The 26416-nt window shown below is 42.6% G+C and overlaps 1 protein-coding gene across 1 annotated transcript in view; it reads right to left on the bottom strand.

Annotated features, from left to right (window-relative positions):
• tmem145 (transmembrane protein 145) overlaps window positions 1-25419 on the bottom strand; it is a 47835-nt gene extending 22416 nt beyond the window's left edge. The window contains exons 1-5 of the mRNA XM_086154006.1: window positions 25262-25419; window positions 6516-6590; window positions 6038-6115; window positions 4757-4843; window positions 3320-3421 (exon numbers count right to left, since the gene is read on the bottom strand). Of these exons, the coding sequence (XP_086010132.1) occupies window positions 3320-3421; window positions 4757-4843; window positions 6038-6115; window positions 6516-6590; window positions 25262-25372 (453 nt within the window). The 5' untranslated portion in view covers window positions 25373-25419. The remainder of the gene's footprint in view (window positions 1-3319; window positions 3422-4756; window positions 4844-6037; window positions 6116-6515; window positions 6591-25261) is intronic.
• Window positions 25420-26416: the final 997 nt, after the last annotated feature.

Raw genomic sequence — 26416 nt, 5'->3', positions numbered from 1 at the left:
TAGCTTCAGACTCATCAGCCTATCTGACACTCTTTGCACCTCCAGAACATTCCTGACCTCTCCTCCGCCAAAATAACTCAAACTCGATTTCTCTTCCTATCAATTCCATGATAGTAAAACTTAAAAATTGCTTCCGAGCGTCTACCCTTGCTACCTTTCCACCTGGACGCGGTATCTCCACCTCCCTTCTTGGCATCAACTCGACCGTCTCTCTAGCTCTTCCTGTCGTCTTCCCAATATTCAAAGTCCGTACATTCATTTCCAGAGTGTTGCCTTTTCTCTTCTCTCTCTGGTTCTGAACACAAAATCCTCCTCTCCTTCTTTGACCCACGACAGCCCAAGGCCCACCGCTCCCTTGTGTTTTATCGGCATCATTGTTAACCCAAGCCTCAACTGATCTGGTTGGAAGTCAAATGTTTGATTCGAACGTTGGGTTTTGGTATTAGTTTTACACCAGATGCCCTTCCCGGTATGACCCTCCGCATTGATGCGGGTTTGGGACGGCTCGAAAGGCCACTGGCTCGTGTCCCCGAGGCTGCATTTTACGCAGACACGCTATGTAGGTTTAATTTAACTGCCGTCTCTGGGTTTGCAGCAAAACTAATATACTTGTACCAAGAGGTGACATTATAAATGTACTCAGATCCTGTGCAGCCTCATCTTCTAATGCCCAGGTTCTTTTATTACTTAAAGTTGTATCTCTTTCAAGTTCAGGCTTTGATTAGTTTTGATCGTAAGCCGTTTGATCCTCAGCTGTTTTGATCTAAAACTGTTTATAAATCTAGCAGAGAAGGTCTAGAGCGTCGAGCCTTTTGTTGCAGTCAAGCCTTTTAACTTGAGGTAAAAAGGGACTGGACTTCTGCAAGTGGGTGAACAAGATATTTTGGCTGCTCCCCTGAACTTTGACCTCCGGGGCTTGTTCCAAATTCAGCGCGCCTCAAGTCATTGATTGCAGATCGGTTTCTATCCTCGGACCCGTGACTTCACGTTCAATTCTTCCAACGGTCGTCCTAAAATAACGAAAAGTAACGAATTCCGTGTCCGTCGACGGAGCCGGCGAATCAGAGCCTCCCGTTTCCAACACAGCTGTGCTCATCACCGTGTAACCGAGCTTTTTTTGTTTTTTTTATCTTCTTTTTTTTTGATTTGCTTTACCTTGAAGCTACTTGGCTGTTTCTCATCAGAATGGTTTTAGAAGTGAATAGCAACACATAGCTTTAAACATTAATAGCGGCTCATTCTATTCATAAGCTGATAAGTTGTATCTGGAAATGCAGGGGCCCGGGGAGGACACGGCCCTCATTTATCATTGTGAATAGCACTTCCCCGCCCTAAAACGCCTGAATATAGCATGATATGGCCTGAGCTGTAAGTTGTCAGGAAGACAATTACAATTTAATTTTTTTTTTTTTTTTTTTTACTCCATGTCTTCAAACTATGGTAGACAACTGTGAAATATATAAAATCCATCGCAGTCTATACAGCATATGCCGTGCACTGAATATAAGCAGGGAAAGAACCCCAGAGCTTTGTGGTTTCAATAAACTCTGCAGCCCGGCAAACCTTCACCTGAGCTGCCGGGGGTCTCCTGCACTGTAATTTGTGGTGAACTGAATTTTATTCAGAATAATGATATTTTTCCTTGTGATAGAAACATGATCATTTGCATCCTTTAGGTCCTTCATCGTGTAAAAAGGTTATATATTAATCCATGTCTGGAGACGGAGAGCAGTATCTGTTTTTAAGAGATATGGAGCTGATATAGATTTGGATTCACTTAACACTTGAATAATATAGCATTTAAAAAGGAAAAATCAAAATCAAACAAAGGCACCTTTCATATATTTGAAAAAAAAAACTGCCTTAAAATCATAAAAACAATGACCTCAAAACCTACCAAATATGTCCATCGATGTTATTATTGTGTGTCTATTAACATAAAAAAAAAATTGTTGTCTCATTTGAAGTTGCCTTAAAATTAACAAGAAATTACTTAAACATTCATCCTCCATACAGTTTATTCAGCACTCGGGGTCTTGGGGGGCTTGAATCAATCCCAGCTGTCACTGGGTTAGAGGCCTCGCTACAGGAAAATGTGCTATTTTAACTAAAACTTGTTTTCTATTAATACAATTAGGCAACAATTTACCTGCAAATTACCTGCAAAAATGATTCAATAAAAGCCATCATTAACTTGGTTAAAATGGTAAAATAATATGAATAGCATGAATAAAAAAATTGAAAAATTATGAATAAATTATCCGCCAAATATCCATAAATCTATCATGATATTTGCAGGAAACTGCTGAACGTGATTATCAAAATATTTGCCAGAAAGGATAATTTAACATTCGATCAAATCGATCTAGGATTAGACGAAAACTATAAGAAATGTACAAGATGCAAAACGATGCAGAAAGATGATTCCAGAACAGAAAAGCCTGATGATGTCAGTTTATTTTTCATTTGTTCAGGTGAATGGCGATGATTTCGTTGGCTAACAGAGAGCTCACAATACAATGAGCTTGGATGGATGGATGGATGGATTAATAAGTAAGATAGATAGATAGATAGATAGATAGATAGATAGATAGATAGATAGATAGATAGATAGATAGATAGATAGATAGATAGATAGATAGATAGATAGATAGAAGGGTCAGAACTTGGAATCAGATGTGACTTGTGTGATAGTCAGAGGTTAGAAAGAAGGGGACATTTTTCTTTTCACTACAAAATCTCAAACTTACATATAAGCTTGAAGTAACGAAAAAAAGTGCAAAAATGTATGAAATGTGTGAAACAGCATGTGAAACTTGAATTTACTATTAATGTGCAAATGGTCTCCAAGCTGGTGGTTTAACACTGAGATGAAAACGCAGCCTGTCAATCTCCTCATAGGGGCGGTTTGCTGTCCGCCTCCATCCACCTTTAAGATGATTAATCAACACAAGCGTCAAAATAACGGTCACTTATCTCGGCAGCAGCAGTAACTATTCACTTGACTTTAAAAAAAAAAAAAAAAGGTCTTCGTATGATCGCAAATGGCGATTACATTTTTATAGGATCCGTCAAGTGTTTCTTTTGGAGCCACCAGTTGCCGTATTTGTCATTTTTTCTGTCCAGGAAGAAAAAAACCTCTTGGTTTTTAAGTGGGATCAGATGTTCCCGAGGAGAGACTTCAGTTTCTCATCTGATGATGTCATAGGATGCGTGTTTGTTTGGAGCAGGAGAAGAAAACATCGGACCACTGGGGCTCCTCACACGCCGGCCCACCGCCCCCCCAAAAGGACCGCAGAGGTCAGAGGTCGGCACTTACCCCGCATTTGCTGAGAGCGATGTACCACCATCTCTCCCGCACGGATCGGAAACTCCTGCCGCCCACACAGCTCAGGACCTCATCAGCTCCGTCGCCCTCCACCTGTGGGAGCGACCAAAATAGGCTAGACGTCATCCCTCGTAGACAAGAAATTAGCCGGGGATACAGAGATAGAAGCCCATTTCACGCCCCGAGATATGCTAATAAGAGCCCTCTAATCGCCATGACAACCGTTACGCATCTGATCAGACTCGTAAACGCGAGGGATAAAAGCGTTTGAATTTTTTTTTTTTTTTTTCGATCGCTGTTTTCCGGACTCGTGCGCAAGCTTTTTTTACTGTTTCGAGCCACGAAAGGATGACGGGGAAGTGTTAAGAGAAATAAACAAGTCAGTGGCATATTTGTCGAAGGTTGACTCATTTCAGTCCAGAGAATTTGCGGAATTTGTATTTTCGCAGCCATTGACGAAATCCCTGGATACACGAAAACGCATATTTCTTTGAAAGTCAGCGTGGTTGCGTGTGCCGGTTTTATAAATAAATCTGGAGCACATTAGCACATTAGCCTCGTTTCCACAGACCTGTTGTTTGTGTCAAGACAAGGTTGGTGAAAACGGAAGAAATCACAAAAATATCTTGTGGTTCTCAAGAAAACTTACCAACATTGATGCCTGAGTTGGGTTGATAGGGAACCAAACTGCCTTCAGAAAACAGGCATTTTTGATAAAAAATGTACTTGTCATGTTCGGCACAGAGGATCTAACAGCAACTCCTGTTGCTATTTGTTTATGATACTTGCATGTAGACCAAAGGTGGGCAATTATTTTGGCTGACGGGCCACATTTCTCTTTAAATTTTTACATGCGGGCCAAATCGGTATCATGTCAACTGTACAAAATGAAAATTGCAATTTCAATATTTAAATTTTTTTGGCATTTAATTTAAACTTTAAAATCATAATGATCACATAAATGCACCAACATTATTTTGTATGTAATCATCCATGCAACATTAAACAAGAGGAAAAAATAAGAACTTTCTAAATTCAATATTGATTGAAAATACTTCAAAATATAAAATATCTAAAAATATAAATTGGTTAATATATAATAATATATATTTAATAATATTCTATATATGTATTATAATAATAATAAACAATAACATATAAAATATTAAAAATATAAAATATAAAAAAAAAAAAAGTTTGGCGGGCCGAATAAAAAAAGCAAAAAAGGCCGCATGTGTAAAATTCCGTAAAATGCCCGGGTCTGGTGTAGACCATTTGAGTAACAACTTCATTACAAATGAATGAAACACATCCTTATTTGTGAAAATTGAGATGAATATTGAGATACTGCAGCCGAGGTGAACGGATTGTGGCGGAGGTTATGTTGAAGGTGTGTGCGTGTGTGTGTATGTACGCGTGTATTCTTACCACACAGCCTGACCAGGTGTATCGTGTTGTGAGGTTTATGACCTGGTTATTCTCGGGTCTCAGCACCGCCTCCTTCTGGTAGCAGTTCTGATGACAGCGAGAGAAAAAGCAGAGTTAGGCTCACACTCGCAGTCTCCAGCCCTTTTTTAGGCTGCAAAGCAACAAATGTCACATTTCAGTTAAAAAAACACTCTAGCGAATGAACACAGAGTCGAGTGAAAATCAAATCTAAATTGTGACTCCGGCAAGGATTTCCGGATTTCCTTCTGCCCGTCCGGCGTGGAAATATGTCGCATTCGCGGCGCGAGTCACCGACGTCGTACTTTCTGTTGAATTCACCTTCTTACCTTGCAGTTCGACTCATTTTAGATTTAGGCTTTTTACAAACGCCGGGGATTTAAAGCAAGCTAGCGGGCTGTGTCAGTTTCAGTCCGCAATAATGGCATCGTTCATTATTCATCAACAGCGAAAGCAAATTACGGCTGATTGTGTTAGATTTATTGGGTTGGATCTACCGGGCAGTGCACGTGCACGGACACAGTTTAACTATCATACCCTGCAAAATACCAGACAGGAATCTAATTGCAATTAGATTCACATTTAAATGAATAATAGGATGTGAGCCTTTTACAATAGGGGGATTTTTAACTCCAGTAAACTGGACTGGAAATAAAAAAAACAATGGAAAAGCAAAAGTGCTGACTTTGTTTGTTTTTTTTTTCATTTTTTTAAATTTTTTTTATGAGTCCGTTAATCCAGAGTTTAATGCTTGATTGCAAGCCTTGTCTGAAACAGCTCAGCCCATGTAACTGTAAATACCCTCTAAGTGTTAGGATAGCAAGCAATTTGGCATTTAATCAATGATTTAATGTGTTTAAGCACAGCGAGGAATAAAGAAAAAAAGAAAATAAAGCGTACAGATATTAAGCCATCACATTGGATGGTGATGAATGTTAATTTCTTGGAATAATTTGATGGCAAAACTGTGGACAGTGCTATCACAATCAAAACCTGGAAATACGAAACGCAGATACTCTTATCACCTCTTTTAATGATAGTATTTATGATTATTCAAGCATTGGGGAAAATAAAAAAAAAAAAAAAAAAATTCAATGGAAAAAACACTGATTTATGAATCGTTACTGTTACATCAATTGTGAAGGACAAATCTCCCCCCGATCATTCCGCTGAAGCCAAAACGCAGAAAATATGCAAATTATTAGACGTGGCTGTCTTTGTGTGTGGGGAAACAATAATGAATAGCACAGCGGTGTTTCTCACCTTTTCGGGTCTCTTGTACACAGCGGGCCACTGAGAGCTGTCGTCGAAGTAGAGCAATATGTTCTGACAGCAGCGAGACTGAAGCGGAGACGGCGACAGAGAGGAAAATAAAAACAGAGAGATTAGTCGAAAGGTGTTGGCGGGGGGGAGGGAGGGCGTGCGGCGAGACAGCTGGAAATGTAAATGACAAAAAAAAAAAAAAAAAAGAAAAAAAAAAAATTCCAGAGCCGCTGGGCTAAAACAGTGAGGCGGGGGTTGTAAAAAGGGAGTGATGGCGAAGGAAACAAAAATAAGGAAAAAATGCAGGAGAAGCGGCGGAGAGGAAAAAGGCAGAGGAGGTGACAGGCGACGGAAGAGTAGAACTGAAACTTGAAAGTAGGAGACTGGAGTCAATTGAAAATTGTGTCAACAAATATGATAATAAAAGGAATGCAGACATGAGGTCATGCACGTTATGGGCCCGTGCACGAGCACCCACCTTCGGGTAACGGAACCGAAAGTCCAGACGTCCGAAGTCGGTGAGAAAGCAGAAGCGGGTGAGGAAAACCCAGTCCTGTTGGAACAGAGAGAGATAGAGAAATGTTGAAAATGAGCAGATTACCAAATAAAAATGTATAACAAAAACTGCTATTCTCTCAAATAAGTTAATGTGGCAAAAATGTATTCTAAAGCATCCACTTTGGATTCAGCTTTGCGACACAAAAAGAGTAAGTTAGACTTGAAAAGGCCAATATTTCCACTATGATCATTTTCATGGCCAGTAACGGATTTTGAATATAAGTTTAATTTTTCCAGTGAGCCAAATAACAGACTTGAGTTTTATTGACAATGAACAACCTGACCCACTCCCGTCGGCGACCTGGAACAGCACAGAAATAGACAAAATTGAATATCTATCCACTTTGTTGGAAGTCAAAACTCATTCAGAAATTCCTTATTATGTTGCGTTATAACAAAATTATTATAACCTAATTATTGTAACCATAGCTAAATACCAGCCACCACTAAAGACTAAACACAGGCATATAAAATCCAAAATCACTGCTTTTGCTTGAACCTAACATCACCTTTTTTTTTTTTTTTTTTTTTTTTTGCTGAATGAGATTTTCCCAGACAAAAATAGAGAAAAAATTGAGCTTTCTCATCGTCTCTGAAGTAACTGATGAATAAAGGGAGAATTATTCATTTTTGAGTGCTTTGTTTTGAACAACCGCGATCTGTGACGGCGCCCCCTCCTGGCACTGCTCATAAGTCGCTGCCGCGCTTGACCACGTGCATTTTAAGAAACGTCAATTTATCGACACAAAAGCGGCAACGAGTAAATCTGCGGCCTCGTTTTCCGGAGATAATTACTAGGTCAATCACGTCACATGTCTCTGGGAGAAAGCCTTATCTCTGCAAAAGTTTTTTGGTAATTACTTGCTAATTATCGTCTAATTACTGACTACTCTGTAGAATGCTAATGCATTTTTCTTTTAGAAATTAGGCGTCAGTCACATTTTCCAATCATGAGTTGATCGGGGCTATAGGTAGATAATTGACGCGCGGGAAGGGGAACAGATAGACATCTGTACAAAAAGTCGAACGTGCACGTCAGGGTGGAGCTGCCGGCGTCGACGTAACATCGCCGCACGATGGGCGATTTTCCTCTCTTGAGCTCGGACCGTTTGTTTATCATCTTAGAACCACGTGCGAAATTTTGACCCAATCCATCTATTTGATGTTGATGTAATTTCACTGAATAAGGGAAAAGTCGGACCTGCCGGCGGCGCTGCCCCCCCTGCAGGAAGCGCAAACATCAGCATGAATCAAAGACAGCGGAGAGGGGGTGGATGCTGCAGTCCCTCTTCCTCCGAGCCGCACGAAATTGATGCCACTGCAAGGAGCCCTTAGATCTTACGAGTGGGAAAAATAACACCCGGTTCGTGGCGAAAGAGCTTGTTTTGAAATTTTAGACGAAACTGTAACGGAGATCGGGAAAAAAACGTAAAAACTTGTTGCCGACGGTGTGGCTAGAAGGCTGTCAGGTGCTACGTTGCACCCAGTTTAAGGTTTAAATGAACTTGCGTGGTGACTTTCACTGCTAATTATTTTAAGTTTATCTCAAGTTCCTACCCCTTTATTATAGTGGGGGTTGTGAATTTATGACTCATTTTGCGACGAGGCTGTGAGGTGCTACCAAAAATCCCTCAGGCTCCATTTTGCATTTATGTCAACAGCACAAATTATTCAGTAGGCCTTCCAAGGTTTGCCTAGACGTTCTGGTATTCTCCGCACTGACACGGGTTTCCAAAAAAAAAAAAAAAAAAAAAAAACAGGTTGTCAGCAAACAAACTCAAGCTGGATGTGGAAGAGGAAGCGGGGGTGGGCATAGGCACGGCAAGGGAGCAAGAAAAGACAACACAAAAGGGGCTTTTGATGAATGCCACGGGTGGAATTTCAGAAAAGGTGAGAAGGAAAAACAAAATTTTTGGAGGCGGGCAAAGAGAGATACCTTGAGAAGGGAAACCGTGAGCGAGCCGCGTTTGGAAGAACGGAAATATCATGCTACTGACCTTGTTTTCCACGATTTTCATGATAGTGTTAAGCAACTGTTCGTCTTTGCAGCGGCAATATAGGAGTTTACGGACGACGCACGTTAGACATTAGGGCAGCCGATACCGAATTAACCGTACGGCGGCGGCGAGAGCGCATGTGATACAGAGAAACGGTCCCTGCCAAAGAAGTTCCTTTGGACGTCTTCCTCCCGTGTGATCAGATACGGATCGAGAGTTTCAGGCCTCATTCAGGTGATGCTTGTAAATCTGATATTATCTGGCGACGCGCCCGTTGCCTCAGGGTCGAGTGTCAGTGAAATCGTCTGAAACCAATATGGCGTCTGCTTTGTAGTTTAATACCCGGGCAATTCGACGCCGTCTCGATTAACTTCCTCTTCCAGCGACGAATCCAACCAACTAACTAACTGTTTCTTTGTCTTTCAGACATAGGTTGCAGTTCTTATTTACCAAAAGATGGGATTACCATATCATCTGTCAACAGCCAATCAGAACCTGACGCCGCCACAACGCCTGACATCACATATCTGAGTTCTGAGGTCACGGCTCAGAGAATGTGAGATAAAACAGAAAACAGGAATGACCTATGGCTAGATTCTGGACCGGCACTGACAGTTTAAATGAAAACATGCGGGCTGTTCTGTTTTTCCCTACGGTTCGGCTCATTTTTTTCAGGGTTGGGTTTTTACACCCCTAAGACAGATAAATAGAAATGTAACACAGAGGACAAACCTTTAAAGGTTAAAGTCAAGCACCAATAAAAAGTATAACTGGCACGCTTCACCCATAAAAATAACAGAGAACCGATTTCAACACAAACATAATAATAAGGATGAGCCTGAACGGACAACCATGGTTGCTTGTAGGCAGTGTAGCCTCTGGATTGTCCATCGAAAGAAGCATAAGAAACCAAAAAAATCAAATACTCGACGATGAATTATTTCATTTTGACGTCGAGGTCACGATCGGCATTTACAGATTTGCGATAGCCAATCGATTGATTCCGAATGTGTAATTTCTAAACACGCATATCTCATTTGTAATTCTTCTCTACAGCTCCTCGTGCACACTGGATCAACCCAGTCGTCATCGGGTAAGGAGCGAGGTTTATCCTGTCACATACAGACGTACAAGCAGTCACTCTCACATTCACGCCTACAAACAATTTAGATGTAAACTAAAAGCTGTAGTTTACATCACACTTCTTTTCTGCAACAGGAAGGTGCAACACAAGTGCAACAGTTGTTTTGGTAAATTCAAATCCCTCTTCTTTTTTTTTTGACCTGATCTCCATACTAACAAGAGCGGACAAAAGAGCGGAAAATCACAAGCGAGTGTTGGGACTTCAACAAAGAGCGGACTTTAAAATGATCTTTCACTGGATTGTGAGCCAGGGCTGATTCTCTCACCAGTCGGGAAAGTTGTTGCCATACAAATGAATACAACACTTAGCATGCTGACTACGCGGGCTACTTGTCGTCTGAGGAACCAGACGCTACGGCTGCGAGGTTCGCCAATAACTCGCAGACGCAACGAGTTTCTTTTTTATTAGTCAATCTACCGCTCGAGACGTCGGCACAAAAGCAATTTATCTACTGACGTTCAAATTAGTCAATAAGCAACCGACGACAACGAGATCGCGTGAACGTTTCCCCAAACAGATGCGACGCAGGAAGAAGCCCGGGAACCTGCTGGGCGAGCAGCGCGGAGGATTCAGCGGTCGATTCTCTTATTGCTAAAGATTTGGGTATTGACTTCGGCCGGTCTCGGTCTCCTACGTCAGTCGATGATGAAGAAGCGAGGGAACGACAAATGATCGGTCTGCCGTCCGACGAATTTCAACTCCGTCAAACTGGATGACTTTCATTCTTCCCTAAACAACATCTGCGACCCCCTGACAGCTGGTAGGGAGGCGCTGGTGTTATCTCGTTCCACTTCTGTTGGAAAGTCCATCGTGGGGAACCTGAACGCAACACGCAACACGCAACACGCAACATGCAACAAGCAACATAGCCGCGCTTGCTGATGGAACAGCTGAGGCTGTCCTGACAACTTCAAGAGCAAAACCAAGGCTAGATTTTGATGTGCTGAGGAGAAAAACAAAGGCTGAACAGAAAAACTCTTATCTATGAGTCCATCAGTGGGAAGTTGTTTTTCAATTTATGAAATTATAAATTAAAAACTACGACTACGGAAACAGACATCACTTACATTTTATACAATATAAAGAGTCGGCACAGAAAGAACCCAGTTGGCCACTGGAGTGGAACTTCTCGCTATGAATTGAGATTGTAATTTATATAAATGTGATAATACAATCAACTTGTGCATTGTCTTGCCCTTATAAGTTATAATTGCTACTTTTACTAATGACTTGTATAATTAGGGCTCAAAACAAGTGAAAGATTTAATATTGTATATAAAACAACTGTTTACAGCTAATTAGAATGTAACGCAGAGGTTAGAGCAACTTTGTTCCAATAAAACGATTTTCAGAATGAAAAATAAAAATGGGCGAAATAAATTTCTATACCATATATTATCCTGGTCTCTAAAGTCCCAAAGGTTTTTTTTAGGAATATAAAAGCTATTATTGTATCGTGTCACCAGAACCTGAAACCATTAGTGCTGCAGTTATTATGAGAGTCTGCCAGTCCCTCCAAACCCTCAACCCTCCTCTGTCTCCATCACGTTCTTGCTTTCTATCCCTGTCTTTCTTTCGCTCTCTCTTTCTACCCCAGCCGGTTGAGACAGGATGCATCGAGCCGGGATCTGTCCGAGGTTTCTGCCCGATGAGAAGGCGACGTTTCCTCGTCACTGTCACAGAGTGCTCGCGACTGAGGGGGCGGCCGGATTTCTGTAAATCATCTTTAAGGTCAAGGACCTGCTCTACATACGGTATTAAGTGTCATCAGACAACTGTGTTGTCTTATATATAAAATCTGATTTAACACAGGCTGTTTAGAGGATGAGCAAGTTTAAAATTGTGGGTTTCAAGTTCTAAACACCTCCTGATGTGTTCTTTTAATTCCATGGTGATATTTTACAGGCAAAATAGATGTAAACTAACAGAAAAACATTGCTTCTTTAATCCTCTGGCTTTTTGAGAGGCTCGGTAGAATCTTAACTTTTCCATGTATCTACATTTTCAGTAATGTGTCCTCAGATAAGGACAAAGGGTTTAAAAAAGCGTGAAACAAATCGTTCATTACCAGCCGACGCCGACGGTCAGTGTTGACAAAGAACGAGGTGAGAGAAACAAAAATGTAATTTCCGGGGTACCCTGGTATACCGCAGAGTAATATACGGTCTTTACAGTTGACTTTTTAGGATGTAATCATGTCTAACATTTTGAGCTGCAGGAGAGAATCAACTGTTTCAGGATATATAATATTCTGAAATCATATAATATTTGGGAAAGCTACCGGACTCAACTACAATATTGAATGCCACTGTCGCGTCGGTGAGAGGAGATGCAGGGACAGGAAGATGCCTCGGTTATGTTGATCATTAATTGGGATGAATTAATTTCTAGTTAAATTTTGCTAAATTAATATTGTATCAACTGTAAACAGTGTGTGTGTATGTGTGTGTGTGTGTGTGTGTGTGTGTGTGACTTGAGGCTTAAAGAATTGGCTCCTGCAGCTAGAAGGAAGTCCAACTGATTATCTTCCCTGAACACTGTTCACTCAGAGCTGTTACTGCTGGGTTCTTGAACAAGTAATCTGGAGTACGGTTGTGAGGCAGAGGTATGAAAGTGTTTGTGTGTGTGTGTGTGTATGCGTGCGTGCGTGCATGCGTGTGTGTGTGTGTGTGAGCACATTGTGAACGAATGTCTTGGCCTTTTGATGTTTCTATGGCAGCTGCAAACTTAAGACATGCTGTTGTTGCTATGACAATAACCAGGGGGACTGATCCTTTGTGTGTGTGCCTGTGTGTGCGTACGTGTGTGTGCATGTGTGTGTGTGTGTGTGTGTGTGTGCATCTCTGTTTTAGTGACATTCTTGTGAGCAAATAGGAGGATATAGACAGATGTGGCTTTAGCGCATGGCAGGTTAAATGACAGTGACTCCCCGGACGCACCCACCCACCCACCCACTCGGCCGCCGGGCCAGGACTCGTCTCTGCGCCGGTAGCTGTCATGGTTACAGCCTTGAGTGTTGCTCCAGCACAGCGTGGTGGTGCTGGGGTGAGGCGGATCGGGATGAGGGGCGGGGTTGGGGGCCGCAGTGACTTCCAGAGTTTTTCCGTGAGTTATCGCCCGGCCCACTCCGGTGGCTACAGCTGGCAGGTGGGGACTGAAATATGGCTGTGGTTTTGTTTTCTGTGATATATGAAGGACGGCGTGCTGAATACACCACATTGCTCTGGCTGTGCTTTATTTCATAGCGTAGAAATTACAGAGTCTCTTTGTGCAGCCGGAATGCAGAGCAGAGGTAATTACAGTATAATGGCACGTGGGAAGCTCTTTCTTTAAGTCTGGTATGAGATCAAGACTTTATAACAACTGCCCTTCAGGCTAGTTTTAACAAGGAAAAGGAGAGCTCGTCCTGATTCCTTCAGAAGGGGAAACATTGCAATGGATTCTCGCCAGCAAGTTGGAAAAGTCCAAAAAATAACATGCGTTAAGTCGCGCATATTACTTGAAATACAAAGAGTGCGGCTAATCTTTGGGGAACCGGAACTTGTCTTCACGATCAATCGCTGTGATATCCGGAGATTCTGAGTTGACGCAATAATGAGCAATTAATCCGAAAGTGCCTTTCGGAGATACAATTTTTTTTTTTTTTTTTTTTAAGACTTTGACACCAAAGTAACCGTCAAAGACCGAAATCCCTTTCCAACTGATATTTCTAAAAAAAAAAAAAAAACAAGTAAAAAAAAGAAAAAAAATCTGTGCTTTTAACACAATTACACAAAAAAAATGAAGTTTCTTTTTCCACTGTAGTAGGGGGGCATATTTTATCTCCCTACATCAGCGCACTTTGTCTTCGCTTCCTTCTTTAGTATTCCCTGCATGTCCGCATCATCTAAATGGTATTTACCTTCCGTTGTCACGCTAATATACTCCTTCCTAAACGTGTCCGTCCACATCGCCCCCTGTGGAAATACCACCTCTGCCTCCCGTCTCCTCGTCACGGCGGTCAAACAACACCTGTATTTCCCCCGTTGTCTTCTACAAACCCTTTTGCCTCCTTGTGTTCCCCCCGGCTCACGTGCTCACTCCTCATTCTCACTCTCGGAGCGACGGAGGAAATCTATGCCCCGTCCCTGCGCTTTAACGCTTCTCCGATGTCGTAAACAAAATCCTTTCCCTTCTTTGTTGTTCTTTAATAGCGATTAGTCACGGGTGTGTTGAAGAAAGAGGCGCACAATCTCATCGAACCCACGTGCAACAGGACCGAGTGATGTGCGGTTCGGATAAGATATGGAAATACTGCGTCCACGCGCTGTATGTTTCACAAACGACTTCGGAAATACAGTCCGGATCTTTATCAGCTTGTATGAGAAATGAAAGTGCTGACATATAGAGGCAGCCTGCAGGCCTGTAGGTCCTTTTTCTGTATACATCATTACTTACCATTTTAACTAACCAATTTAAGGTAAATGACTTGTGTAATTTCTAAATCAGGGGTGTCAAACTCAAATACACAGTGGACCAAAATTCAAAACTGGGACAAAGTCGCGGGCCAACATTGATATTCATTGAAATAAATCTTCCTCCAGATATAACAATGAACCTTTTCATATGGACCAAAACAAGTTTTGCTTAAAAGCTAAATATGGAACAAGCATAGCTTAATACTATACAATATATAACTTAATATTGCACACATGCAAAATCCTGTTTTCTGCCTAAGTAGCAGGGTGCCAGTATTAGCATAAGGTCGCTATGACTACTGTCAACAGTGGAGAGGGCGTTTATGGGTCCTGTTGTTATTTTTGTGCCAAAACACCAGCAGAAAATTCTGGGATTTGTAGAATTAGCGATACATGCACTGTCGCCGGCCAGCTCTAATAGTCCTTTGGTACGGCTTTGCGGGCCAAATATAATTACAGTGCAGGCCAAACTTAGCCCGCGGGCCAGAGTTTGACACCTATTATCTAAATTGATGAGAGGCAAAAATAACCAATCACTTAGAATCTGTAAAAAATCATTTTGTCACTGATAGTTGTTTGAATTCCAATTATTCACTAGACCAGGGGTGGGCAAACTTTTTGGCTCAGGGGCCGCATTGACAGAACAAGATCCGATACATATTAAAAAAAAAAAAAACGCATTTCCTAACTGCGTGGAGTTTGCACGCACTCCCAACGTTCTTGGGTTTCTTCCCACAGTCCAAAAACATGCACGGAAGGTCAATTGTCAACCCCAGCATCCCCGTGACCCCAAGTGCAGGAAGTGCAGGATAAGCGGTAGATAATGGATGGATGGAGATGGTGGGTAAGATTGCCATACTTAGCCCGAGACACGTCTATCACTTCAAATCTGGAGGTCTTTTATTGGATTCATCTTTGCAGCGCTAAGTGTAAGTCACACGATGATGGCAAACGAAACGAAAGCCTGAAATCTGCAGAGTAACCCAGGATGTTAATGTCACGACTGCACGTCTCCAGTTTTTAAAGAATCATGCATTTTTACTATACCATCTTTTTCTTCCTTATTTTCAGCCCTATTAAACAGAACTATTGAGCAAATGCAAAACACTCTAATACCCAGATCAATCTATAAGATTCAGTAAATATCAGGATTTCTTTTCTTCCAGCTAATAGCATATTTATAGAAGATATGGAAGACAAACTATTTTATGGGTTTCAGCTTGCTCAAAGCTGGTATTGTTGTGTTAATTCTAATAGTTTGAAGATTAACAGTTGTCTCGCGCCGGAATTACAAGCGATCGATGTGCATCGAATCATCTCAGGCTCTGAATATCTTTCCGTCTGCGTCACAAAGGAGATCTGACGCGCTTCACTCAGTGTTATTCTCTTCCTTTTCATGCTTCACGTGTCTTCGTGATGTTGTTCAGTGATGGACGGCTCCGGCTCCATCAGCTGAAGACAAAGGCAAAAATTACATACTACACGGATTGCATGTAGTAAAGTAATATGTCTGCTTCTTGCATGCAACATAAACTGCATACAACTCAAATATTAGTTTTTTGACATCTTTTTGACGATTCAAGATAAACTACTTCCTTAAAGAAGAACTCCATTGAGAATAATTCTGTCTCTCTCTGATTAAACACACACACAAACACACAGATATGTGTGTGTATAGCGTGATATAAAACAGAAAAAGGTGCCGCTTCCACAACACAATTTTTGTACAGTTTTGTACATTAACTGTGGATCTATTATTGATAGTTGAGCTTTAGTGAGATTTAAGGTTGTATCGTTTTTCTTTTTTCTGAAATTAAATGACAATTTTATTTTATTTTATTTTACAGTTCTTCTCATTATGCCTCCTTCTCATCATCGTTGTTATTATTTCGTTATCAACATTATTAGTAGTAGTAGTGGTAGCATAGGTATATTTGCTCATATTTTAATGCTAAACTACTGGCAAGTTACACATATAAGCTTCTAATTCTTCTAAAAAACAATCATGGCAAATTTGCATAAAATAAAATAAATTGAATTTTCATACTATTGTCAGTTAATCATTTACATTCCTGTCAAGAAATGGGCAGAAGCTTTATATTTTTTCATATAAAAAAAAACAACATGAAAATATGCACACAAATGCACCTATACACGTTTTTCCGAAGCATACAACAATCATCATTGATGCATCGCCGTTACTCTCTCACCCGTAAGCGCCGTTCCACCGGTGCACCACCGGCCCACAGCCTCGTGTGTGGCCATGCGTGCGCGTGAGCGTGAGCGTGAGCGTGCACGCGCCCACGCGCCCACGCGCGCGCAGTCGGGTCACGTGGCAGCAGTGCTGGAAGAGGCCGAGCTTCGGAAAAAGAGTGAATGAGGAATCCACATCAATCCCCCTTCTTTGGTCCTCTTATTACCCCAAGGCCAGCGCATTGTGATGCACAGTCACTCGTTCTCCCCTGCTGCGCGCGCGTGCGTGTGTGTGTGTGTGTGTGTGTGTGTGTGTGTGTGTGTGTGTGTGTGTGTGTGTGTGTGTGTGTGTGTCTGTGTGTGTGTGTGTGTGTGTACCCATTAATCAAGTGCCTTGATGCAGTATCTGGTCAACTTAGCATCTTTCTTGTTTCTCTCGCTTCCTCCCTTTTCTGTTTTATATTTTCTACCCCCCACCCCCCCGAACCTACCCCAATCCCTGTTTTCTTGCTATGCCTCATTAACAATTAATTACCAATCAGCTAGTCAAGTCAACCCACGGCCCGCCGGGCTCCTCAATGATTCATTAGTGAGGGATCCACAAGGCCGCAACACATAAACACACGCTTGGTCCGACGAACACGTACACAAAGAAGCTCCGCCCCTCTCCGAGCGGCTGCGAATGCCTCCTGTCAGCTCAGATGAACTCGAAATGGGAAACGAAAAAAAAAAATGAATTCATAGAAATTTGAACGAGCTCAAGCCGGCGCGTTTGAAAAGCAAACACAGGGACGAGTGGACGGCGCCCGCGCCTCTTATTGTTGCACTCATTCTCTGCGCGGGAAATCCCAACGTTCAACGGGATTCCCACTCGGGCGTGGGTGGATTTTTGGTGCCACTGTGTGAAAATGAAAATTTCTCTGTGGCGTTTCTCTATCTTTCATTTTTTTTTTTTTTTTTTTTTGAGACACAGCGTTAATTAAAATAATACATCACACAGCGGGAGCCGCTTGGTTTCATTGAGCTCATAAACTTCTGGGAGCCAGAGAGCTTGATTAATGCGGTTGCCGCCATTTGTAATTATTTATTTCATTTTTGTCACGGGTGCAGGGGAGCGGGGGTGTTCAAATAAAAATCTATAATTTGACAACCCAAAAAATCAAGCTCTCGCATATTTAATCAGCTCCCGACTTCATGCTACCAATTGCCGAAAGAGAGGAAATTGTCAGTGCTACTTAACTTAAGGGTTCAGAAAATAATAACAATAATTATAATAATAATATTCCAACCCTCACTATGAACTATTTGACATTATCTGTGGGCGTATTAGAAGTAAAACACTTAAAAAGGTCCCCTTTTATTACCACTTTCATATCTGTAATTTTTTGAACCCCACGAGTCTGGAAAAGCTTTGTGTAATTCATACTTACTCCAGGCCATTATTTCACCTTCAAGCGGTTTCTATTGCTTTAAACCAATACCTGCAGGTATTTTGCAAGCACAAATGAATAACTGATGACAATCATGCATGAGTCATGTCTAAAGCAGTTTTATTATAGAAAAAATACTGTGACATGCTCCGCTTGCGGTGTGTCACCTGAATATTATGTGAAATCAAACCTCCACACATTTGTTTGGAGACACTGGGGTTCTATTTGGGTTATTTCCTTTTTCTCTACACGGTGTAGTGCAGGGGTGCTCGATACGACGATCGCAATCTACTGGTCGATCGCAAAGGTAATACTGGTAGATGGTGTGACATAAAAAAAAAAAAAACACAGACGTCAGCCTATCATCCATCCCGTCACCTGATTGATATACAGGGCGGCCAATCAGATGACGTCTGATTTTTCCTGACACTGAGGGCACGTTTGTGCACGTGCACAAACAACGGCGTGAAAGTGCAGCAAAACTAACAAGCTAGTCGGCAAGTTACCTCCAATTTTTAGCCGTTAGTTCTTTCTCTTTAACTTAAGAAAGGGTATTATATGAGTGGGGGAGCCGGACCAAGTAAGAAGACAAAAACCTATCGCTTTCGTACGGAATGGGCGGAGGACTGCTTTTTTCACGATGACATTTTCGAAGTGCATTCGCCGCATCTGCCGGTCTACCATTGCAATACCAAAGAGGGGTAATGTGGAGCCGCATTTTCGGACCGTTGATGGAAAATAAGACACGGACATCCCTCCGTGAAAAAGAAAGGTGGAGGAACTAAAATCCCAGTTGTACGGACAGCGTTCACTTTTCACACAACGTACTTCAATAGCGAAAGCCGCGACCGAAGCATGGTTCCGGTTGAGTCACGTCATCGTTAATAAAGTTAAAAAGTCATCAGAGTGAACTTCAGTAATGACAAAAAAAAGTGCATCATTATTTTGTGTCGTGCAACATTGGCTTGTGCGGTTATGCAAGGTACATCAACATACATTGCACATATAACGAATGTTTTGCATTTTTGTTGTAGGTGGATCATTTTGACATGGTCATTTTAGAAGTAGCTCGCCTACTGAAGATGTGTGAGCACCCCTGGTGTAGTGGACAGCACTTCTGCCGAGCAGAGGTGGGCAAACTATGGCCTGCGGGCCACATCTGGCCGTCGGGCTTTTTATTCCGGCCCGCCAAATATCGGTACAGAATTCATTCTTGATCTGAATGATGGAATGTTTGGATCAATGAATGCGGGAGCTCAAATAGAAGATTATTTCATTTTTGGAGCTACTTGAGAATTTTCCTGAGCTGAATGACACAGATTGGCTTTGCGGTGGACGTACTGACACACATGAATGACCTGGTCGTGAAACTACAACGGGAAAAAAAAAACGTTTGTGCATGCTGGATTTATTGTCAAAGCAAATGTCAGATGAGTCTGATACGTACTGTTAACAAATGCGTTTTTTTTTATTTTTTTTTATATGTATCATATCTTGTGGTGACCCGGCCCGTCTGTCAAATTTTAAAAGTCAATGCGTCCCCTGAGCCAGAAGGTCCCTGGTTTGATTCCCATGTTCTCCTCCTTGGGTTTCCTTCTACTTGCCCACAGTTGGGTAATGGAGAGCCTAAATTGGCCGGACGTGTGAATAAAAAGGTGTGTCTGTATGCAAACTTGCTATTAACTCATCCAGGATGAACCTCCGCCTCTCGCTCCATCACAGATCGGTACAAATAATAAATGACTGAATGTTCGCCCTGTCTGCCACAGTTGCCTTCCGCTGCTGAGTTCCACACGCAGATCCAAAACTGTAAATAGTCTATAGGTGCAAGTAAGAGACACATTTTTAATAACTTTACAACGATTATCACACCACCGTAATGCAGAGTCAGTGATAGCGCTGAGCTTGTTTGCCGGCAATGTTCCCTCTAATATTTCATATGTCTGGGCATACAGACAACCTCGCTGAGCTCACTGAGGACCACCGTGAGCAACATTAGATGTGCACGCTGTGGCCACACATCAGTATCACACATGGGATCATAACTTCCATTTAGTCCATATTTTTCCATCATAAAACTCGCTTACTACTTAAGCTGCATGCTTTGCAGAGCAGACCTTTCGCACTCGAAAAAGAAAAAATCTCACCCGGAACATTCGCATACTCCGACAACCATTCCAACTTAAAAGAACATTTCTTTTTTACTTTGGTTTGGTGGGTAAATGTATCACATTCCCTGCTCGTTTCACCACGATAAAGGGTTAGCATGTTAGCATTAGCGTCACTCAACTCCGCCACGCTGTTATTATTGTTATATAGCGTGTACGGCAGAGCACGTGCGCAACTACTGTCAATGCTATGATTGGCTAATTGCATCGTATCCTATGATTGGTCCGACACCTGTCACTCACTGAGTGACGCAGCAAAATTATACAGAAAAAAATGTTATATATCTAATTCATTAGCAGTGCGCTCACTAAGCTGGATAGGTTTTCTTGTGCGTTGAGATTGTGCGAGCAGTTGCACAATTGCGCAGCTTAGAGGGAACGTTGTTTGCGGGCCACTTTAGCGAAGGGTTAGCCTGCCTGATGCAGCGATAAACCCTGCGTTCGGATTCAAGTGCAAGACCGAGGGGCAGACAGATGTGACACTTTTTCCAATTAAAACACGGGGAAGACTAATGAAAATAAAATTATCAAAATTCAAACAACCTTATTTTTTCTTTGCCGCCCCGACGCGTGGGACAACAACAGGAATGGCGGAGAATCAACATGAGGAGCAGGAAAAGCCAGTCTATACATTGCTATCTATAAAATTCACCGTGTCCTGATAATCCCACCAAGGCGAACCCTCCCTTGTAATTCCACTTTAATTAATGTCCGTGACGAGGTCTGAACCGGTAATAGCAACCCGCGTTATTCGTCCCGCAGCCGACAAGCGTGATTGTCATCTGCATCTTTGTCGCGTATCGATAAGATTGCAAACACACAAATGAAAATCATGAGCTAAGGATGAAAAATGAGCTGCCACGGGCGGAGCTGGAAGGGTGCCCGACGGAGAACACCACAGGCGAGAATTAAATGAAGAAAAAAGGACCAGAATGCTGAGGCTTGTTCAGAAACAAAAACACCACTGTCTGTTTGTGTTCAAATAACAAATGCTTTTGTTTGATATATTGATACCTTTTATCATTTATGAAGGACAAATGCTTTGTTGGATGAATATAGAGTTCCCCTCTTAGATTCCATCTGACTACTTTGTGAATAAATACTCCAAACTTTTCCTCTACTTGTTGAATCCCGGAACCCTTTACTTCTGTTACATCGCGGCGCTGACGCTAAATCGCTTGAAAACTAGAAGCGGGAAGCGTGCTTGCGTATGCCGAACGCTCATCAAGTGCGCGGCGACAAAAACATGCCCGCTTGGAAATGTGCCCGGGGAGCTGAGTCACAATTTGATTTTGTCAATTAATTTAAAGTTATGGATTAATCCGCTGTTTGCAAAATGTTAATCGATTCCACTCGGATAATTATGGCACAGAGGCGCCACCGTTCCCCGGACCGTTGTCTCGTAACTCTTAATAACACCCTTCCGTCCCAGGAGTTCTCTTCGTAATATCAAAAGCGAGACAGCGGAGGCCGGGGAGTACTACTGCAAATTATTGATTAGAAACGTGAGAGAAAAACAAGTGGTGATTTAAGAGGATGCTTCACTGTGCACACACCGGGAGGGTATTAATTAACCGATAACAGCAGGTAAGAGGTACTAAATACCGGATATGTAACGCTGACTGTTAATCGTGAAGCTGTAATAAGAGGATTTGCAAACAACATGTGGTCTGGCCCTAAAAAAAAAGGCCGAAAACAAGGGATGTTCAGACCGATCGACCGATCGGAACGGATGTGCCGACCGTGTGTTCGACAACCGAGGACCGACAACGGAAATGTGAGACGGACGCCTTTATCTTGAAAACCCGCTTGCGACTCTGTGTCAATGTTTAGACAGTGGACTCATTTCAGAAGCATGCTAAGCCAATTTCATTTTTCATTAGTCAAATTCATAATTTAGTGTTTTTTTCCGAGCTGATATGAATGCCAGTGAAGTGAAGGTTGTTAATTCCTCGTCTAGTATCAGCGGGAGCTCAGAATCCAATCCAATGAAAAATATTGTGGCAGGTGTCAGATAGTCTGCTTGTGATAGATACGCATGCTAAAAAACCTGGACTTTATAAATAGCCTGTACACATTCCCGTTTTAAGTATATTTCAACAAACAAACACATATCCTGCCCCTTCCTTTTATTTCCAGCCTTCTTTCTGAAACCCATCCAATTGCGAGACCCTATTACAATATTTGGGATATCGATCGGGTGAATCTGGGCCGTGAGCTAGAGTTCTAATCGATTATCTCTTTCACGGTCGTAGACATTTCATACTTCGGCGACGTTAGAGCGGCTTTTTTTAAACTTTGTCATAGCCAAGCCGGGTTCCAAAGCACGATGCGGTTGGCTAGTGTGAGACGGCGCGCAGGGCGATGGTTTCGACGACGACGACTTGACATCGAGAAAGCGCGTTACGACCAAAGAAGTGTTACGATTTACGGTCGAAAAAATTTCGGACGGCGGTGTTTAAAAAGTCACGTTCGGAAGTGTTTCGATTGGTTTACCGCCCAACTCTAAAACAGGCACTGAATCAACATCAACCGTCAACAGTATCCTAATCCAACATTGATGTTGACATCACAAAACTAAGTCAACCGAGTAGCAGTGTCCGACGACGTCGGTGTCCGTCCGGGAGTGTCGAGGCAACAAACGGATCGGACTTTGGACATAAAATATTGATCCTGAGAACGACTGATACGGGTGATTGAGGTCATGTCTAGCTCTCGGTTAAAAAAAAAGTCACTAAGGACTTGACTTTTGCGAATGTTAAATTCCACCCGACTGCAAAACATCCATATTAGCATTAGCGCAGAGAGGCGTGTGTGTGTCTTTGTGCGTGAATTTCCTGGTGTTTTATCAGGGATCCGCCGGGGCTGGTTACTGATGGGGAGAAAAGTCAAGTCCGTTCTCTGCCAAAAATCTTCCGCTCTCAATTCGTTACCGTGACCTTGCCCACGACCGCTTATTCACCGCAAGGCCACAACGGGACATTTTATCAGTGTCTCCACGCCATCGGCCACTTGAGAAAAATGTAAACGTCGACCAATCCAGAATAACACCGATGACCAGCCTGCTGTGCTGCATCAACGCCTTCTGATAACTTTCTATACTTGTCTGTTTCCCCGGTGATCCTGCTTTTTTTTTTTCCCCCACAGTCCATCCCTTCCCAGTGCACTCAGTCATATTTTTGGATTTCCATCTCCGGCCAAAGTCTCCCGTCTCTTCTTTATATATTCAGGGGGCGACTGCTCGGGGTGTTTAGTGTCGGGGAGAATCTGACGAGGGGGATTTGTGTGTTAGTGGGTGACCTTGGGGCAGGAATTCATGAACAAGATGATTATGTGTTGAACTGTACACGAACACACACACACACACACACATGCATACACACAGTAACTGCCAATAAATCAAGTGTGCTGCCTGATGTCATTTAAACCATTTTTTGCTTAGGTTGCCAAGTAATCCCTGAATGTACTAATGGGAACGAGCCAACCGATTCAAATTTAACTTTACTGATTTTTTTTAATCATATTATAATTTTTAGATATCTAACCTAAATGAATACATTTAGGAAAAAAATGCTGCTAATCAGAGCGTTCAGAGGGCTATTTCTAGCAGTATGCTTGTGTGTGTGTGTGTGCCACAGGGGAAGTGAGCTGCCACTCCAGGCGGGAGTCACTCTTGGACCTCGCGGTGGAAGCGAGCCACCGGCCAGCGCCACTGGTGCAGGTTGAAGCCGGCGATGCGTTCAAGGACATTAACAGTCACGGAGGAACGGGCGTCCCCTTATTCGGTTCACTCACCCTCCACCACATCCGCTCCGTCCCAACTGCAGGTGACTTCGCCATCTCAGTTCATGTACAGTCTGTGCGTGTATTCCTTCTTTATTTTTAATTTTATTTACATTTCTAGCCTTAATGCGAGATCTCGGACGACAAGGTGATACCGGGTCCGGATCTCCGCAGCGAGGGATTTTTCTGCAGGTATCACCTGAACTAATTTAAGGTTTTATATTGCCCTCTTTAATGCCCATATCCAACTGCAGATACATTCATTTATAATACTGACAGCCGTTTACACATGGATTAGAGTTTGCACAGTAGCAAACGTTTACCTCTGACCTTCTGAGTGACAATAGAACCAGAGAATCACATGGATTTAACTTTGCGTATGATTATTAGTACTTAGGTCTTAAGTTTGTTTTCTTTTTGCTTCAGCTCTGGTGTTGTAACTTTTTGCCCCGTTAGAACACCCATCGTAGGCTAATTAAAAGATTCAACTTTTAAGTCACCAGGCTATTCCGATCCAAATTATTAAATGTTTGTATAGCCTAATCAAAATAAATTGGGAATAATTTTTCCTGTCAAGTGTATTTAAATTGTAATGCCTCTAGACATGAAATGCACTTTTTTTAATGCTACTGAAGGCCTTAATTTTGGCAAAATCTATTGAATGATTTATAACGTTTTCTTAATTGCCTGCAGAGTAAACTTTTGTGTAAATGGCTAGAAAAATGCCATTTATCATAAGTGGGGGGGGGGTCTTTTTTGCAGGATATAAAGTTTTAATAGAAATTGGATATAAAGGTCTTTTCCTTAAATTGGTGTTTATCAATCCTGCAAAAAATTCATCTGGATCAAACTACCTCCACGTCAGCTGGGGCAAAATATTGCGGTTTCTGCAAGAGACCCGGAAGTGTGACGATGCCCCACGCATAAGAGGACACGCACGAGTGGACACGCATCGGCCCGCGGGTGAACTTACTTGGCACCGAGGCGGGAAGAGACACCTGAAAAAACCCGCACGTCGAACTTGACGCACAAACAAAAACAAAACAGGTGGAACCATGTAACTTTGGGTTTGGACGTTTATGTTCTGCTGTTTTTTTCCAAACTCACCGGCCAGCAGCAGACGCGCACACCTGTAACGGCGCGGGCCCGCAAACGCGCACGCCCACACACACACACACACACGCACACGCACACGCACACGCACACGCACACGCACACGCACACACACACACACACACAGGGAGGATCATTTCCTTCGATTCAATAAACGTCACACGCGCACGGACGCGCACACATGTGCAACAGTAAACAACCGTGCAAAAAAATAATAATAATAAATAACCGTGCGGGAGAGCGGATGGCGGCGCGGCGCCTTCCCGTCGCGGCGGATCGCGGATGCGCAGGCGGTTCTTCCACTCCGTCAGTGTCGCAGGTGGCGGCGGGTTTACCGGAGGGTGGAAAAAAAAATGGAAAACGGAAAGAAACGGCGCTCACCTCTTTGGTGTCCACGATGCCTTTGACGTATTTCCCGACGACGGAATCCAGGCAGATGACGCTGGACAGCACGGCCAGCCGCAGGAGTCTCTCCCCGACCCGCACCTCCATCTTCCTCTCTCCCCCGCTGCCGCTCGTCTGCCGCCCGGGATCCCCGAAGCCTGTCTGTGTGCGGGAGCGCGCATGCAGGAACGGGGACACGGAAGCCGGGCGCGTTCACGCGTTTCCCTCCCACCCACCCCCCACGTTTTATCACGCTGCATTTGGGTGTGTTGAACGGATCGCGGTGCACGGTTACGCTCGTGTTTTTTTTTTGTTTTTTTTTTTTGAATGAGTCACGGTCGCGCCTTGCAAAAAAAAAAATACAATTAAAAAAATTAAAAATTGCGATCTTGTCGCCATTAGAGGTCACGTGACTCTGACGGAGACGCAAATATGACAACAGGCCAGATTTGAATGGGCGTCATTACTTCCATGTCCTATTCCAATACCTGTGTATGTGTGTGTGTGTGTGAGTGTGTGTGCGAGGAGGCGGTTGTTAATCCCTCTTTCTTTTCACAGTTCCTGCGTTTGAACTTTTCTTTTCATCTTAAGTGAACTTAAGGTATAAACAAACAAAAAACATAAACAAACATGGCTACATTCAATCGCACAGTACAGTGACATTGCAGCCGTGAGGAAACATAAACACTTATTTTGTATATAATCAATAAAGTTAAGATTAAACAAGAGTAAAGGCCTGTGAGAAAGAATATATATCCATCCATCCATTTTATTCCTCAGGTGTCACCAGGTGAGAGCCACATATCTAGACATACAACCATTCACTCATTCATGTTTCCGGGGCCATTTTTCCAATTATTTCCAATTAAATCGCATGTTTTTATATGTTTTTTGTCCGGAGGAAACACACCCACGCAAACTCCACGCAGAAAGGTCCCCTGTCAGAATCGAACCAGGGGTCCTGTGAGACTGAAGTGCTAACCGCTGCACCACTGTGCGACCCAGAAACAATGTATAATTTGAGAAAAAAAGAAAAAAAAATGTCAAAGGGAATACAATATGTATTTAGCTCAATGGATCCAAGGGAATATCATTCATAAAATGGTACATAAGTTTCCACAAGATATTTTATGTAATTCAAAATCGTTTTTT

This window comes from Fistularia commersonii, chromosome 10, assembly GCF_037954325.1.
Source record: "Fistularia commersonii isolate RoL2024-O1a breed Wild chromosome 10, RoL_Fcom_v1.0, whole genome shotgun sequence".
Taxonomy (NCBI): Eukaryota; Metazoa; Chordata; class Actinopteri; order Syngnathiformes; family Fistulariidae; genus Fistularia; species Fistularia commersonii.
This window is presented reverse-complemented; position numbering and strand designations above follow the sequence as displayed.